The sequence below is a fragment of the Chaetura pelagica genome, unplaced genomic scaffold (genome assembly GCF_000747805.2).
Source record: "Chaetura pelagica isolate M959 unplaced genomic scaffold, ChaPel_1.0 scaffold382, whole genome shotgun sequence".
Classification (NCBI taxonomy): domain Eukaryota; kingdom Metazoa; phylum Chordata; class Aves; order Apodiformes; family Apodidae; genus Chaetura; species Chaetura pelagica.
The window spans coordinates 1216720-1234445 of record NW_009952478.1 but is presented as its reverse complement, the minus strand read 5'-3'; the positions used below and the strand labels follow the sequence as shown (position 1 = coordinate 1234445).

The following is a 17726-nucleotide window of genomic DNA, read 5'->3' as shown; positions in this document are numbered from 1 at the left end:
CGTTCCACAAGAACTACTGCTGGATTTTCTAGATGACTGAAAGTGCAGGAATGAGAGAATCCAGAAGTTACATCTATTTAAATTGGACATATGAAGGCTAATTTGCTCCATCTATTAACATCCAGCATATTTTCCATTTGTCTCTCAAGCTACTTCTTTTCTCTCACTTCCAGAGAGAAACTTTGAGTTGCTCTCACATAGTTGCTCCTGGCAAATATGATGGTCATTTTGGAGCAAGGATTCATATATTGAACCATCCTCTGACTGGTAAGAAAACTTGCATAGTTAATAAAGCCTCTGATACAGGGAAATAGTTTTTTCCGGCTGGAAATCTTTGCCAGAATTTCTGGTGGTAGAAGGAAAGCAAATAAATCTCTGAAAATTGTTGTGACATACTGATTATAGGCTGAAGAAAAAGCAAGAAGATGCTTTGTACTTTTACAGCTCATTTTCTCCAACCAAGTGTACATTCTGCAATCCCAGTCTTTGGCATTCCTTTATTTCTGTAAATAAAACAGTAAAACAACCAAAGGACATACCTGATTTGGCAGATGCCTTGGCTGAAGGTTTGCTTTTTATAAAATCCACTCAGATTGTGAAAAGTTAATTAATGCTGTTGTGAGAAGAACAGAGAAAAGGAAGAAACAGTTAAAAGGGGCTGAAAACTTGAGGTAGCAGTTCGGCTATGTTTCAGTGTTGATGTTAGCAGCTTTCCTAATCTGAAGCTGAATCATCATGACCTATTTAGACACAAGCTAGATTTTTCTGTCTTTCAAGGAACTTTGATAAAGAGACATTTGTTTATGGGTGTGAAATATTTAATTTGAAAAGCATGAAAATAAACAGTGAGAAACAGGAGAAAAAAAATTATAATTACTTCAGAAATAAGCCTTGCAACCATGGCCAGGAGATAATTCTGTTCCTAATCTGTGGACCACTATCAGAAGGACATGCCAGAGTAGATGCTATGCAAAATCTCCAAGACTTCCTTACTCTACGGTAACAGTCAGGTCTTAATAAAATAAAACAAAACCAAAAACAAACAAACAAGGTAGAATGTATGTGCTTCTGAAAGCCAAAGTGATATGTTGAATGCTGGTACAAGACTAGGAAACAGAATTTTACTGTCTCCTACAAACATGTATCTCTTGCTTGCTATCTTTGAAGGATTTAACTAAACTGACCTCTTGGCTGGATTTAAAATTACAGGCCAGATTATGCAATTTGCATACTCTGCAACTGCCTACTCTGCATTGTCTGCATTCTGCTGAGTGGCTATAAATCCCAGTATCTCTTCTCATCTCCTCAAAGGCATTTTGCAAGATTAAACATATAATATCTGTTGAGAATTCTGGCATTTATCAAATGTTTGATGTTTTATTCTAAGATCTGACCTATAGATGAAACAAAAATTGCGGCTGTAGTGCTTTCCTAAAAATATTAGGTTGCTGTGAGTACCAATTACTTAGAGTGGCAATATGAATCATACAAGAGATTATATGAACTGTTATTTTGCAGGTTTGATTTTTGTGCAGGGTTGTAGATTATGTAGTATGGGTCTCCTCAGAAAAGTCTTTGTTCACATGGCAAACATACTGTCATCAGCACCTGGCCAAGTAAGAATGTCAGCCAAGTAAGCTTTTTGGCAAACAGCTTTTCTTGCCTTCATGCTCCCCTGTTTCCCCATTGAAGCCTGAAAAATATTGACCTTTTTAAATAGAAAATATAATTTTTAAAAAGAACAGTATTTTGTTTAAAACAATTTAGATTCAAACCTTATGCACTGGCATCTAAAGAATGTTCTACAATCTTTCTTTAACACAGAAAAAAACGTTCACTGTGATACCAATGCATGCCACCTCATTACGGGGTTTGACTTGCTAGCTTTTACTTCAAAACGTTGCAGAAAATATTTTTATTTTTTTATGTCTAAAGCAAGAACAGATTGTGAGTGAGATAGCAGCTCTAATTACAGTCATGTACCTGGAAAAAGTAACCCAGCCTTTGATCTGAATACAATTTGAGAACACTTACTTAGTGTAATTGTAATTATTCTGAGGGCACAGTGTCTAACCTACTGCTGTCCTATCAGGAAGATCACCTCTGATAAGACTTTCTTTTTCATGAATTCTCCGTTTTCAGCCTTTCAAACTCTTAAAAATAGTTTTATCTTTTGTTGCAAAGATAAAATATCATGAGAGGCCTTGCATTCAATAAATTATACAGAAAAGTCTCATTCATTGTGCTACTGTGCTTGCTGAAGTATTAGCAGCAGTAAGTGGGAACACAGTCATCTAGTGAAACAGGCCTTGGTTACATCACTGAAACTGGGCTATGTGGGGGAAGTAATGCGTATGCTGTACAAGATAATGCTTTTCCATTTTTTTGTGGGTGTGGTAACAAGAGTGTAGCCTTTATCTCATGCATCTGACCTGTTTTATGGTTTTCCTCTGCTGTGATGTTTTCTTCAGTTAGTTGACACAAATCTAGTTTCTCTGAATTTCCCTTGCCTTCCCTTCCCTTGCCTTGCCTTCCCTTCCCTTGCCTTCCTTTCCCTTGCCTTCCCTTGCCTTCCCTTCCCTTGCCTTGCCTTGCCTTCTCTTCCCTTCCCTTCCCTCTTCCCTCTTCCTTTCTTTTCCTTTCTTTCTTTTCTTTTCTTTTCTTTTCTTTTCTTTTCTTTTCTTTTCTTTTCTTTTCTTTTCTTTTCTTTTCTTTTCTTTTCTTTTCTTTTCTTTTCTTTTCTTTTCTTTTTTCTTTTCTTTTCTTTTCTTTTCTTTCCTCTTCTCTTCTCTTCTCTTCTCTTCTCTTCTCTTCTCTTCTCTTCTCTTCTCTTCTCTTCTCTTCTCTTCTCTTCTCTTCTCTTCTCTTCTCTTCTCTTCTCTTCTCTTCTCTTCTCTTCTCTTCTCTTCTCTTCTCTTCTCTTCTCTTCTCTTCTCTTCTCTTCTCTTCTCTTCTCTTCTCTTCTCTTCTCTTCTCTTCTCTTCTCTTCTCTTCTCTTCTCTTCTCTTCTCTTCTCTTCTCTTCTCTTCTCTTCTCTTCTCTTCTCTTCGGAAATGTTTGTAATGCTGAAGATAAGACGTGAAGATAAGACAGTGTAAGGTAAACAAGGGTAGCAAACAGAGTTCAGACACAGGAAGGAAAGCCACCAGAACTCTAATAAAGAAGTTTGTCTGCAATAGGAAAGAGTATCAAAAGCAGGTTTTCATGTGTAGAATTTGTGAAAAATTTATTTGTACAAAACCATTTTCCATAATTGGCCTTTCCCGTCTGAGTATGCATCATAATCCCACCATTTCTCTAATGCCTAAAGCAGTACACACTTCACTCCTTCACAGGAGTGAAATTCACAGAACTGTGAATTGCCCTATCAGAAGTGTCCAGTGGTATATATGAGAGAGAAACTACTGGGCTGTGAGACAGTGATTTCTCTTTTTTGTCTTAATCCATAAATGTTGTTTTACACTGGTAATAATGGGGTTAAAATGCCTTTTTTCAGCTGAGCTTATGTCACACCAGAAGGGTTAAAAGATGAACATCTTGAAGGTGACTTTTTAGCAGCAGATTTGTTCTGCAAGGCATTTCCACAAAGGATTCATCAGGGTTATATTATAACTAGTACAATGTTATAAATATTTCCAGAGGAGAAAAACAACATCTTTTTGAGTGAATGAAACCTATAATATATTAGTGTGTAGAATGTGAATTTCAAAGTAAAAATTAATTGTGGTTTTTGCTTTTATGTCTGATTCAGCAATTGTTAATATATTTCTAAATATTTCTGTGCTTATTAAGCTGGAGGAGGATTATGCAAAGATAACTTCTCCTAATTGAGTTTTACCTTTTAACGCAAGAATTAAAAAAAAATAATAATAATTAAAATCCTTATTAAGAAAAAATGTGCAGAACATATCTGTGAAAAATCTACAAAGGTAATGGAAACTTTTTCAACTTACACTAGCTGATCTGTGAAGTTTATTTCAGGTTTTTCAAACCTCACAAATGCCAGAAATAACATTTTTTAATTCTTCATTGTTCCAGCTTTCTCTGCGCTTGTTTCACATTCCTTTGGTTATGAGAGTTACTGGAACCAACAGTAAACTGTATTGTAGAACTTCAATTTGTAGTATAGGAATTAGTTTGCTTAATTACTACATTTTGATTGATTACGTTGCAAATTAGAATTAGTAATGCTAAGACAGATTTTTGCAAGAAAAAAAAATTTATTTGGTTTCTAAATACCTAAGAAGAGTAAGTAGACAGGACACGGGGCAATGGGCACAAGCTGGAGCACAGAAGGTTCAAGTTAAACATAAGGAAAAACTTTACTGTGAGGGTAACAGAGCACTGGAACAGGCTGCCCAGAGAGGTTGTGGAGTCTCCTTCGCTGAAGACATGCAAAACCCACCTGGACAAGTTCCTGTGTGATGTGCTCTGGGTGATCCTGCTCTGGCAGGGAGGGTTGAACTAGCTGGAGGAGGATTATGCAAAGATAACTTCTCCTAATTGAGTTTTACCTTTTAACGCAAGAATTAAAAAAAAATAATAATAATTAAAATCCTTATTAAGAAAAAATGTGCAGAACATATCTGTGAAAAATCTACAAAGGTAATGGAAACTTTTTCAACTTACACTAGCTGATCTGTGAAGTTTATTTCAGGTTTTTCAAACCTCACAAATGCCAGAAATAACATTTTTTAATTCTTCATTGTTCCAGCTTTCTCTGCGCTTGTTTCACATTCCTTTGGTTATGAGAGTTACTGGAACCAACAGTAAACTGTATTGTAGAACTTCAATTTGTAGTATAGGAATTAGTTTGCTTAATTACTACATTTTGATTGATTACGTTGCAAATTAGAATTAGTAATGCTAAGACAGATTTTTGCAAGAAAAAAAAATTTATTTGGTTTCTAAATACCTAAGAAGAGTAAGTAGACAGGACACGGGGCAATGGGCACAAGCTGGAGCACAGAAGGTTCAAGTTAAACATAAGGAAAAACTTTACTGTGAGGGTAACAGAGCACTGGAACAGGCTGCCCAGAGAGGTTGTGGAGTCTCCTTCGCTGAAGACATGCAAAACCCACCTGGACAAGTTCCTGTGTGATGTGCTCTGGGTGATCCTGCTCTGGCAGGGAGGGTTGAACTAGATGATCTTTTGAGATCCCTTCCAACCCTGACGACTCTTATGACTGCAAGAAGTAAATTTCATCTGATACCAGTAATCCTCTGACTGACTTCTCATAGTATTTGAAACAGTTTCAGAGGAAAATGTGGTCTCTCCATATGGACCCTATTCTCATGCTTGAAAACATTTTATGTGTTTGTCCTTACAGCAGCCTTTTGGGTAATGTTAACTCTGGTGAGACACTAAGTGGCTTACCTGAGATAACCCAGAAAGTGTTACACTTGATTGTTCTTTTCTAGCTTTTTCTGACCTGTGCCATATTCTTTTTGATTCCTTAGGATAAACCTGAGTAGACAGAAAAGGTTACCTGGAGTGCACAGAAAGACTCAGAGGCATTCTCTGCTGATACGTTTTATTACTCCTCTTTCTTTTAGGAGAGAGCAAGCCATGCCCTTTGTACAGACGGCATGTTTGGATTTGGCTTGGGAAGAGTATGGGTTGCCCTCTCTAGCACACAGCACAAATTGCAAGGTGAGCATCTGAGAATGAGGATAGCTGTGTGAACATGGTGATTTTGATGCAAGTGAATGTTTAAGTGCTTTTACACATTGGCATTGTGTTGGAAATTAGATTCCAAGTACAAGTGGCCTGAAAAATTGCTGGTGTGCTAAAGATTTATTATCTTTTAGAACTTATGCAAGGGATTTGCTTGTTTGTAGCTCTCTAGGACTTGAGGGTTACAGGTCTTCTGAACTTACAGCTAGTCATATATCAATTAGGAAGAACACTATTTTTTAAGCTGAAACAACAAACAGGAAGAACTGGGAGCCACTGTGCAGCAGGAAAGCTATTATATAATTGCCATCAGGGAAACATGGTGGGACGATGTACATAACTGGAGTGCAGCAATAGACAGCAAGAAATTCTTCAGAAGAGACAGGCACAGAAGTAGAGGTGTGGGGGTGGCACTGTGTTTCAGAGGTTTGATTGTCTAGAGCTTAATGGTGGTGATGAACGAGTTGGGTAATCTTGAGTAAGAATCAGGGGGAAGGCCCATCAGACAGATATCATGGTGGGAGTCTGTTACAGACCACCCAACCAAGGATGAAGAGGCAGGCAAAATATTCTGTAAGCAGCTGGGAAAAGTCTTATGATGCCTAGCCCTTGATCTCATGGGGTGTTATCAGTTATTATTTGAAATAAGTAAAATTTGGGGGGAAAATCACATTTGGGAAAAAATCACATAAAAGAGAACATAAGCGGCATGCAGAATAAAATCAGGGCCTAGATAACAGTAAAACAGTAAGAATGAGACAAAACCAGATTCCAATTAGAGAAAACACTCCCCATGTAGTCAGCTGCCTGGCCTTGAGACAGGCCTGCAGGACACCTGCTAGACAGACAAAAGGGATGGAAAGGAGCACTCCCCACAGCTTATCTTGCTTACAGCCTTGAGCTCTGGGAAAAAACTGAGTAATTGAAATCACTGTATTAATATATTAATCAGTCCCTTGGGAAACAGTCCTGAAGGGCAAAGACATCCAGGAGGGATGGACATTCTTCAAGAAGTAAATCTTAAAGGCACAGGAGGAGGCTGTCCCCATGTGCTGAAAGATGAGCTGGTGGGGAAGAGGACTGACCTAGCTAAATAAAGAACCTTATTTGAAACTCAGGGAGAAAAGGAGTTTATGGCCTTTGGAAGAAGTGGCAGGCAACTCAGGGGGACTACAAAGATGTTGTTAGGCTATGCAGGGAGAAAATCAGAAAGGCTAAAGCCTGACTAGAGCTTAGTCTGGCTACTGCTATAAGAGAAAATGAAAAAGATTTCTAAAAAAATATTAGCAGAAGTAGGGCTAAGGAAAATGTTCATTCTTTTGTGGGAGGAACCTAGTGACAAAGAAGGAGGAAAAGGCTGAGGTACTTAATGCCTTCTTTCTGTCAGTGTTTGGTGGTAGGACCAGTTGTTCACTGGGTATCCTGAGCTGGAAGACAAGGACTGGGAGTTGAACGAAACTAGTATGATCCAAGAGGAGATGGTTAGTGACCTTCTGCACCATTTAGACACACAAGTCTATGGGGCTGGAGGAGATCCACCCAAGGGTATAGAGGGAGCTGGTAGAAGTGCTCACCAAGAGACTTTCCATCTGTAAGCAGCCTTAAGCTAACTGTGAAGGTCCCAGGTGACTGAAGTTAGCAAATGTTAGCCCCATCTACAAGAAGGGCCAGAAAGAGTTCTGGGTTTTACAGATAAACACTGTCTAGCTTTACTCTAAAAATGGTGTGCTCATTCCTACATTTAAACTGTCCTGGGATATTCAAAGCAGAAATAAAATTTCAGTTACAGTCCCTTATTGGCATATGCTTCTTTTAAACATGGTTGAAAGTTTCACAAAATTATTTAAAGCTTCTCACACAGTTGCCAAAACAAGGCTTATTCATTCTAAATTACTTTACAGCTTTTTTCTTCCCTTGATAATACACCCTGGAGGATGATGGTGCCTTGGTATTACAGTGCATCAAGCCTGGAGACAGTGCAGGTGTTAATTATATTTTTTTAAGTAATAATTATATATTTTGTGCTTCACAGAGACATAATGACTTCCACACAGTAAGTAAATTGAACAACATTGTAGGAAAGCAGGAAAATAAATCTGGATTGCAGAAGTCACTGTCGGAAATCTCTGATTAGAGTGGTTAGAAAATACATGATCCTCTTTTCATGTGCCTTTCTTAGTCACTGTTCTACTTAATCTGGATAACGGAAAAATAGACTCTCTATATGGGTATGGACAAACCTCCTGCATAATCTAGTATATCCCAGTTTATCAGTGCAGCATAATTCATCCCAGTAAAATAAAAAACAGTTCTAAGGCAGATCTCATTACAGTGCGCTAATATTTCCAGCTGTTGTGTGCTGCAGAAGTTGCTCTGCCTACTGCAACTCCATTAATTGCATCTTTCCTTCCTAGCAGGAGAAAAAATTACTAGTGCATTTATTACTTTTTTGGCAGTTTCCCTTTTTAGGCTATGTAGTCATTCTTGAAAACCTTGGCACCGTTTTGCAGATCCTTAAAGCATGCTCTGTGATGCCTCAGGCAGAAGCAATACAGGTGGTGTTAAAGAAGGTGTGGAGATCCTTGCAAGGAAGTCCATCTTTAGATGGGTTTGTAACAGAGAATATGCTGTGGTCCATACAACAGTTAATTTAATATCACCAACAGACTGAGTGATGACCTTTCAATTATCTCATTTCATACTTTTTTTTTTTTTTTTTTTTTTTCCAAAATAATTAATCTCCTTTCAGATACTTTTTGGTGGTGGTAAGTTAATGTCAGAAGAAAGGCAGACGTTTTTAGTGACTACATTTTCCTAAAAAAACATACTGCATAACATTGTGTAACAGGAGAAAACCACGCTCAGAGCTTTTCAAAAGAGGAACTTTTCAAACTGAAGTCAACTGAAGCCGGAAACATCACCGTTTCCAATTCATTGTCTGTATGCCAAGTATGCAGCTTATCTGATTCACAGTATGACTGTCCACATTTAGTCCTGAACAGGCATCCTCTGTAGCTCAAAAAATTAAACTGCTGGGCTTTTAGAAAGGCAGCTAAGTACAAAAGGGAGATATCTCACAAAAGGACTGGATTTCACTGGAAACTGAGCAAACATTTTTCCAGGAGATTTCTACTGAGAACAGCAGTGCTATCAAGTAGCACTTTTACATCTTTTATTCAGATGTCTCTGTGCAGTGTTTACTACATTTTGACATACAGTGGAAGCTGCATGTTTGTTTCTTGTTTTCTTGGTGTCACCTGCCTGCAATAGGTTTTGGCATTTTTGTGTATGAGTATAATTTGAATGAAGAATTAATCAGTAGTATTTATTAGAGAAGGTGAGGTGAGAAATGTGAACATCTTCCCCTTAACACTAAGTTTATATAGTACCTTTTTTCTTTACCACTCTTCTTCCTACATAGAACTTGAACGGAAATGCTTTCTGTGGAATACTATCAGATGGTGAACTACAGGCAGAAAAAACCTGACTTATAGGAAACATGCATGAAGTTATTCACCATCTCTAAGCAGTTTTACTATCATTAGTCACCAATCGGATAGCAGGCAGGAACATGCTTGGGATCCTACTAAACAGTAGCATGTGATCCACTGATCTATAAGGAACGGCCAAATCTTTCCCAGAGCCCATGGACTCCTGGCATCGATGAACTTGGACTTGAGTGCAGATTTGGGTGTGTATCTGGAAGGCAGCAGTGTAGGCATACGCCAAACAAGCCGTGCTTATACAAAACCCTGCTAACATGGGATATGCAAATAAGGCTTAAAGTAAAACACAAAACCTTTCCCCAATGCAAAATTAACTTTTTTAGTATAATAACAAGTCATTAATTTCCTTTCACAGAAAACAGTAATCTGCCCTGGGGCACCACTCTTCAGGAAAGAAAACCTTGTCTTCATATGTTCTGCCTCATCCATAGGCAACTTCACTGCTGATACCAACATACTGACTTGACAGCATGCTAGATTCAGTAACAGTAGAGAGAGTAGATGGGTGGTGGCAGCTATTTTATTTTGGGGAAGAAGGTGATACCTGCTCACCTTGTAGATAAATTGGCTCTTATCACAGTATATTATCAGCTAAACTGATTTTTACCCATTTTCTCTGTTTCTCAAATCAGAAAGTTCTGTTAAGTTAACAAGAGGAGAAGTGCACATATTTGCAACAACTGAGCCTCATGAGTTCCAACTTGAGACACTCTGATTCTAGGAATCAAATGGTTGGTTATACTCCTGTATTATAGAAATCACTGATACATCTTAAGAAAAAACTCTCCCTTTCACAACAACCAAGATGAATGCCCATCTCAAAATTATACAGAATCTGCCCTTCTCTGAGTTCTCACTAATTCTTCTTAAAAATATTTATCATTAGAAAATTATGTATTAGAAAAGAAAAATTAATTCAGCTTGAATTCTCTCTTCTTTCTACTCCACATTTATGCTCTCTGGATAGATGAGTGCATGTCTGAACCTGAATTCTGTCTAATCCCATTCTGGGCACACCATCTAGTTCCCTCTGTATTTATGACTAGAAAGCCAGCCTTCTTGGAGGAGCTTAATGTCCCCATGATACTCAGCATAGATTGTGAGTCTCCTGAATTCCAGCTCTGAACAGCGGAACTGCAGTGCCTTGCAGCAAATATCCCTGCAGCTAGGCTGTGTTTGTGCATCAGACACCAGAGGGTTAGGAGCTGAGGCACTCACAGCCAGTCCATGCTAAGCAGGCACCCTGAACACACTTTTGAACAGTAGTTCTCTTGCCCGTGTTTCAGTTTGAGACTGCAGATTACAGAGACTCCTGGGATTACAATTTCTCCCTACTATTTTAAACACATCGAAGAATCTGATTGCATTCTTCTATTACAATAAATAACTTCTTTATACTTTCTGTGTGTAGTCTCCTACCAGTTCTAAATTCCTATTGTGTCTTTTTTTTACATTGGACACTCAAATATTTAGTCCCATTATCCTTTGATTTTAAAGCCATCTTCATTCAAAAATATATGAGCAGTCTATATTTTTCCTCTTTCTGAGCTTACTATTCTTTTAGATAGGACATATCTAAAAGTGAATATTTCAGTTGCTTTTAAATGTACTAAAATTATCTATAAAGAGAACAATCTGGTTGCACTCCATATAGTGCAATACTGGTTTTGGTGTTAAAAGATCGGAATGCAACAAGACTTTAAAATGCATTCTATAGACCACTGAATACCTCTATGAAGGAAACAGCATTCATTCATTGCTGAGACAAGCTAGTTTTGAACTGCTAACCTGTAAGATAAAAGAAGTGGTGATCATTCTCTGAAGACACCTAAAAACCTTTATTTTTAAATATAAAACATTTTCATTGGTCCTTGCTAGAATATACTGCATGTTTTGCTGTTCTGGGAGATCTTGGAGTTTTTTGAGTGGAGATGAGTCAGGTGAGACTAGTTGTGGCAAATCATACCTTTAGTGAAATGATGTAGTTGTAATATCTGTGTTATAATAACTGATTTTTACTGATAGTATTGAACTGCTGAAGCATTGGTTTTCTCTGACTTGCATTATGCTTTTCTACATATTGTAGAAAAAAAATAAAGCTGTAATACACAGTAGAGGACATATTAAAATGAGCACTTTATAGGATGGGTGGTTTAAAAGGAGGTCTGGAGAGTTTATGTTTAAAACAGAGGGGAAAGGCTAGAGTAAGAAATGAGCTGTGTGTTTTTATAGGGGTCCTTTCTTCCCAGATCTGAATGTAATTTCAATATTATTTCCACAGTAAGCTCTAATAAAGAATCAGAACTGGTACTTTAGTTTACAGAGAATTGGAAAGAAGTATCAGAAATACAGTGGTCATGAAGAACCAGTACAACCATGAAGAAACAAAATAAACTTTCTTAAACAGAGTGTTTTCAACATAAGTTTGAAAAGGAGAAGGATTTTCAACTGTCACCAAATTGTGTATATCAAACCCCCACTTTTCCCTCAGTCAAGAGAAATAGACATTATAAGTATGCAGGACTGCATTTAAGAATGTCTCATTTATTCTTGACAGTAAGTTGCAAGATGATGAATATTGGCCATATGACTAGGTCAAGAAGTGTAAATCTTTTAACATAGTCTTCTTGATTTTTCGTTGTTATTTCTGATAATGCTTACATCAAGTCAACTTGTCAAACCTTAATTAATCTTTCTTATATTGTAACAGTATGTTGGATGGTGACAGTGTTGGGTCTGTTTCAGACACTTAGAAATCTGAGTACTGGATACTGAATGTTGGCAGAGTTCTTTCTGTTGCAATCAACAGAAAATTAGGAGATAGCCTTAGAAACAATGCCTTGGCTCCTCCTTGTGAACAATAAACTGCATTATTTCAAACACTTGAATGCTACAATGAATCTTGCCATATATGTCTAAATGCTACTGATCCCTGTAATTGTAACTACCAAAAGAAAGCCTTATCTCATTATAGTTGATAATTCCAGAGGTCTACTGATGGTGAAAAATACATCATGAAAAAATTTCAGTATGGGACATTTGTGTGATGTAATTTATTCTAAAGAGGGGGAAAAAAGTGCAGTAATGTGGGTAAGGTCCTTAAAGGTTATTTGGCACAGCACTGTAAATACCTTTAAGTGCTAGATGCCTCATGTTGTAGACAGCACCTGTCAAAACCAGTGGGAAATTACATTTGGGAAAAAAAAAAAAGTGGTTGTTGTGTGTCTTTCTTCTGTCTTTTTTACCCTTGCTGTGACCTACCCAAACCTCCATGAATTCAATGTTATCTGTATATTTCCCTTCATGGTGAGAAAACCTGGGACTTGAGAAAGTTACACCTCAGAGTAAGACTAGTGTCCTTTTCTTCCTGTCTTTACTTGCACTAAGTTCTCTCTCTGTGCATGGTCCAAATGCATTTCTAGCTTTTGTCTCAATTGTTAATTTTGTTGGAGTAAGGAATTCATTTACACTTGAACATGAAAATCTGCTCACCTATCATTATGCTGAATTATGCTGAACAGCCTATTCAGTACTATAGTCAGGAGTTTGCCTGTGGTTTTATGCTTGTAGTCTGTCATCATTTGTATCTTCTCAGGGCTCACACATCTCCCTCTCAATGAGGGATTATCTTTTCTCTTTTCTATCCCTCAGGCATGTCCTGACACTCTTCAGAGCTTTGTCCTTTTACAAACTCGCTTCTGTCTTGCATCCAAGAATTAAGACAATGTTTTTATTTTTGTACCTCTTTGGCATTGTTTGTGGGTTTTTTAATTGTTTCAGTAGCTATGATTGTGCAGACACTTTAGAATATATTGATTTCCTTCAGGAAGAAGGTACAGCAAACCTACCTTTGTTTCTCTATTACAGCAGTTAAAAAACATTACCAGATAGTGCAAGCTCGTTCGCAATCCACGAGTCACAGCTACCAACATCCCACATAAAGTGCCCTTTCTACATGTATAGTTAGAACAGATGTAGAAATATATCTGTCCTAGGGATTGACCCTGACCTTATTTTTTTTATGAATTAAAAACTGTGAAATTACATCCTCTCAACATCCAGAGCAGGATAAAATTCCCTTACTCAGGCAGCACTGAGACAGGACTTGCTCTTTCACCATGGCAGACTCCAGCCCCATCTGTTACTCCCTAATTCCAGCACATCCCCAATGCCTCTGCTGTAACTTTTACATTTGCCATAGCATAATTAAATATTAGTTGGGCCAAAGAGACAGACTGAAAGGAGCATGAATCTGTGGCCATGCAGTCAGACACTGGGGAGTGACTGGAAATACTAAATTCCATTTATGTTCTTTGTTCAGTAACTGTTCTTGAAACAGCATTGGGAATCAAATTTTTCATTTCATTTTGTATTTCAAATTTTGCTTTCAGTGTGAATATCCAGTAGGTATCAAGTCATGTTTTTGCCTGTAATGAAAACATATTTCAGCCCTGTAGTGGGAAGCAGAAGAAGCCCTGGCAGCCAGGGCTAGGTGCTGAGCCCTAGCCCTGAGGTGTTCATGGTACTCTTAATAAATCCAGCACCTGCAAGTACAAATTTGAAAGTAAGCATTTCCTTACAGGTCAGAAGGCAGAACACAACTGAAGTATGAAGCCATACTTCCCCCCCATCCCATGAGGCTTGTAATGTTCCACATGCTACTTCTATGTGCCAGGCCCAGAGGGAACCAGGAAGTCCTGCCTGGCCCCCCTGGCCTTCTCCAGCCTGCCCGTGCTCCTGTTTCCACCCTGGCCAGGCTGCCAGTCCCTTCCTGGGCTGTTTTTGGTGTGCCTTGGGTCCTGCTCTCGGGGTGGAGGTTCGGCACCAGTTGCAGCCTGACTGCAGTGTGGCTCCTGCTGCTCCTGACAGAGCTGCCTGGGCCCTACCACTTTTAGATACAGCTTTGCTTCTAATTTTGAGAAGGTGGCCCGCCTGGCCAGAGAGGGTATTTCTGTGGCGAGAGTCCACGAAAACATGGAGGTGCAAGAGGTGAGAGAGGAGCCACCAAGCCAGACAGCACAAGCAGGCATCAGTGCAGTTTGTGTGATAGGTCCTGCTTCAAAAATTACATGAGTGTTTCATCTAATGACAGTTTAATTAATAACACACGTTGGAGCAAAGACCAGGAAAAGGCCCTTGTGAAGTTAAATCCCTTTCATGTTACTACCAGACCCTGAAGCCCAATTATTGAGCAGCAGCAGTGAGGCAGACTCGGTGGCACAGTGAACCACACTGCTCAGGACGTCCCCCAGGCAAGGGGATGTCTCGCAAAGGCTCTTGTGGCTCTTGGAAGTTCCAGTTGGAACAGTGGCTCTTTCTCCTGCTTTCGGCAGCATCCTAGCTCCTGATCCTTCCATTTTGGCTCCTGAGACTCACCTTAAGGGCTGTCCCCTGGCTGTCCTGTACAGAGGTAGTGCTAGGGGACTGGCTCTCCTTTGGAAGGGAGCTGGTTGTTTGCAGTGCTATGTTCAAGATGTGTCAAGTCATGAGGTTCAGACTGGAGCCCCTTTCTTTCTAAACTCCTTCTCAAAGAGGAGTCTAGTGGGACTCTACCCAGTCTCAGCCTCTGATAATAAAGAAAAGTTCAAACTGTGGGTTCTGTCACAGGGTGTTTATTGGAGCTCAGGCTGTGCACCTCCAGAGAGGGACCCTGCCTTTATTTTACCTGTGCCTTTCAACACATCACAGTCTGACCACACCCTTGTTCATGTGATATGCAGACGACTGTTCATCCAATTATTTTTCACAATGATTACATCTTCCCTTTCACATTGGTTCTACCCTCCTCTATCTGAGGGTCTCCATCATCTATCACTTCTCATCAGGGTAATTGTTCAATAATCCAAATGAAATTTAAGTTTCAGTTAATCCACTGTATAAGATCATTTTGAGTAATTATGTCATTGCCTATGTCTTGTTTCAATGTTACTCCAGGTGGTGGAGTAAAAGTCTAAATGAGGTTAAGCCACAGAAGTTCAGCTAAAGTTTAATTAGAATTGCAGCCTTATCACTCCAGCTACTAATGCTAAGTCAAGGTCAAGTCACTTATGTTAAGCAGTTTCGAGTTGGCCCAAATCTGAAAGATTTATACAATTAATTCTGATATTCTGTAATTGGTCTATTAATCCAAATATTCCTATAGTCAATCCATTTCTATTTTGAACACTCTAAAAAAACTATCCCAAAACACAGAGGCACATGCATGGAGCATAGTGCAATCTGGCTGGCAAAGCTGAGTACCTTATTCCCATCAAAATAAAAGTGTGATGTACAGAGATAGCGCTTTTGAAGGAAGCCCATCAAAGGCACAGCCCATGGCACTCCATGGCATTTGGGTGTCTCCAAAGAAAGGTGCCAGCTAAATGGTGTTTCAGGCTGAATGGGTAATTCCTTTCTGAAGGCCTACATGAAGGACCCCTCTCTTCCTGGATAAATCCCAAGTTCATATCACTGTGGTTTGATTGGTGACTACTTCCTAAGGGTTACATTTTCTCTAAAGGATTCACATAATAATCTGTTCAAAAAAAGTAATCTTTCATTGTATCAAGACAGGTGAACTCTGCTACTGTGAATATTCTCAAAACGAAAGTGCTCTTACATAGTTCAGTCTTTAAATGTCTTCTTTTATTCTCTTCAGGAAAATCTAAATTTTATTTCAGTCTAGGATTTTAGTATTCCATTTTATCTAAAGAAAAAAAGTCCAAGGAGAAATATGGCATTTTTTATTCCCTTAATTATGTGGGGTTTTTTTTCTGAAGTAGACCAGTGAATTTCTGCTAATAACATATAACTGAATTAAAATTGTATTTTCTGTAATTTTACTGTTCTAACAATTCTTGAAGTAAAAATACACCTGTATGTACAATTTTGGCCACTCACTACTTTTAAGCCTCAGTAAGAACTGCTCATGTTGTACAATAGTCAGCATTTTGCCTATATTTTTATGCATGTAATTTATCATCAGTTTGTGCCTCTTCAGGGTTGACAATTATTTCTTAAATAGTCTCTTCCAATTGCAGTGGTCCTTTCAAAAATTTATTTTGTAGTTATATTAATATAAAAATTTATTTAAAATTATTTTGTAGTTATATTAATATAACTACAGAGGCAAAATTAGTGTATAAATGTAAAACAGTAAACAAGCAAGATGTCCCCTGATTGTTTTTATTTTTTATGCTGTTTCTAGTCTGGGTACTGTTTTATCTTTGCAGTCTTTTCTCTTGCCTTTTCTCTGTCAACACATTTTTGCATTATAACTCTTCATCATGATATATATTTAAAACCTATTCATTTTTTATTTATTCTTTAAGATTGTGTTACTGACTTTTATGCAGCCTTATAGAAAATACAGAAACAGTGCCAGTGACGAATCTTGCATGTGCTTCAAAATTGGATACAGTTTTATATCTGATTTTTGGCTGCCCTACAGCATTATCAAGTGGAACAGTAATTACAACACAGTACAGCAGTCTGTATATGTGGATGGCTGCTTATTAACCACAAGTTGATACTTTAACATAACCCCCTCCTACTAGGTTTTCCTTAAACTACAAGTGGTCATATTTATTCGGATACCCAGGAGTGATTTTTCTCTTCCTCAAAACAGAAAATACCCCTGTGTACTAATGATCTAATGCAGAAGAAGGAAACCTCTCATCCGTATGAGAAAGTAAACTAGTAGTTGGAAGATATGTACATGAATTTGAAGCTATATGAGGAGACAGGGAGTTACCACAGATGATTACTTACACTGAGATATTTAACCATACTATTTTTGAAAGACCATACTATTTTTTTCCTTACTAATGAAAAACTATCAACAAAGTTGTAAGGTTAAACTACTGACACCAAAAACAGAGTTGGACTCCATCTGGTTGTCCATACAGTGTCTGCAGGAGACTTTACTTACTTAACCTCAAAGCACTCTTTTTTACTTTTGCCAAAAAAGGCACTTGTAGCTTCTTTCTGCAACTATTTCTCCAATGTCTTTTCTGCCAGTCTGGAAATTGTGCAATCATATTGTCCCTGCATTTGTTTACTGCATATTTCAGCTGTGTGAACGTCACACCTTTTGAAGAAATCTGTCATTGCTTTTTGTTTTCCTCTCTTCCTAATACTTAAAGAAGTCTCCTTGCACAATGGAATTTAAGTCTTTTTTACAACTTCTTGCAGAGCTTGCCACCTGGCAGACAACAGGAAAAACAGTGAGGAGTGTAAGAAACTGAAGGCAGTCACAGGCACAAACAAGCAGGTAGTCTGGTAACACCTCCAGCTCACAGCAAAGGAGGAAGCTCTGATTGCCTCATGATGCTTGCAACTAGTTGTACTGGGGAAATGGGTTTCAGAACATGTGTTGCACTTTAGTAGGACAGACAGCTTGCCATGTACAGAAGCCTTATCTCTACAATTAACTATTCCCCAGCTCTGAGTGTTGCAGTGATTTTTGCCATGTGGTACTATTACCTGTAGCAGTGATCAGCACACTGATGAGGAGACAAGGGGAATGTTTCAGCTTCTGCTATAAAAACACAGTTGCTGGGGGG

General features: G+C 38.4%; 1 protein-coding gene across 1 annotated transcript in view; it reads left to right on the top strand.

Moving 5' to 3' along the window:
• The first annotated feature begins 3053 nt into the window (after positions 1 to 3053).
• PARP8 (poly (ADP-ribose) polymerase family, member 8) overlaps positions 3054 to 17726 on the top strand; it is a 141654-nt gene continuing 126981 nt past the window's right edge. The window contains exons 1-4 of the mRNA XM_010008622.1: positions 3054 to 3094; positions 5557 to 5653; positions 7078 to 7222; positions 8147 to 8285. Coding sequence (XP_010006924.1) covers positions 3054 to 3094; positions 5557 to 5653; positions 7078 to 7222; positions 8147 to 8285 — 422 coding nt within the window. The remainder of the gene's footprint in view (positions 3095 to 5556; positions 5654 to 7077; positions 7223 to 8146; positions 8286 to 17726) is intronic.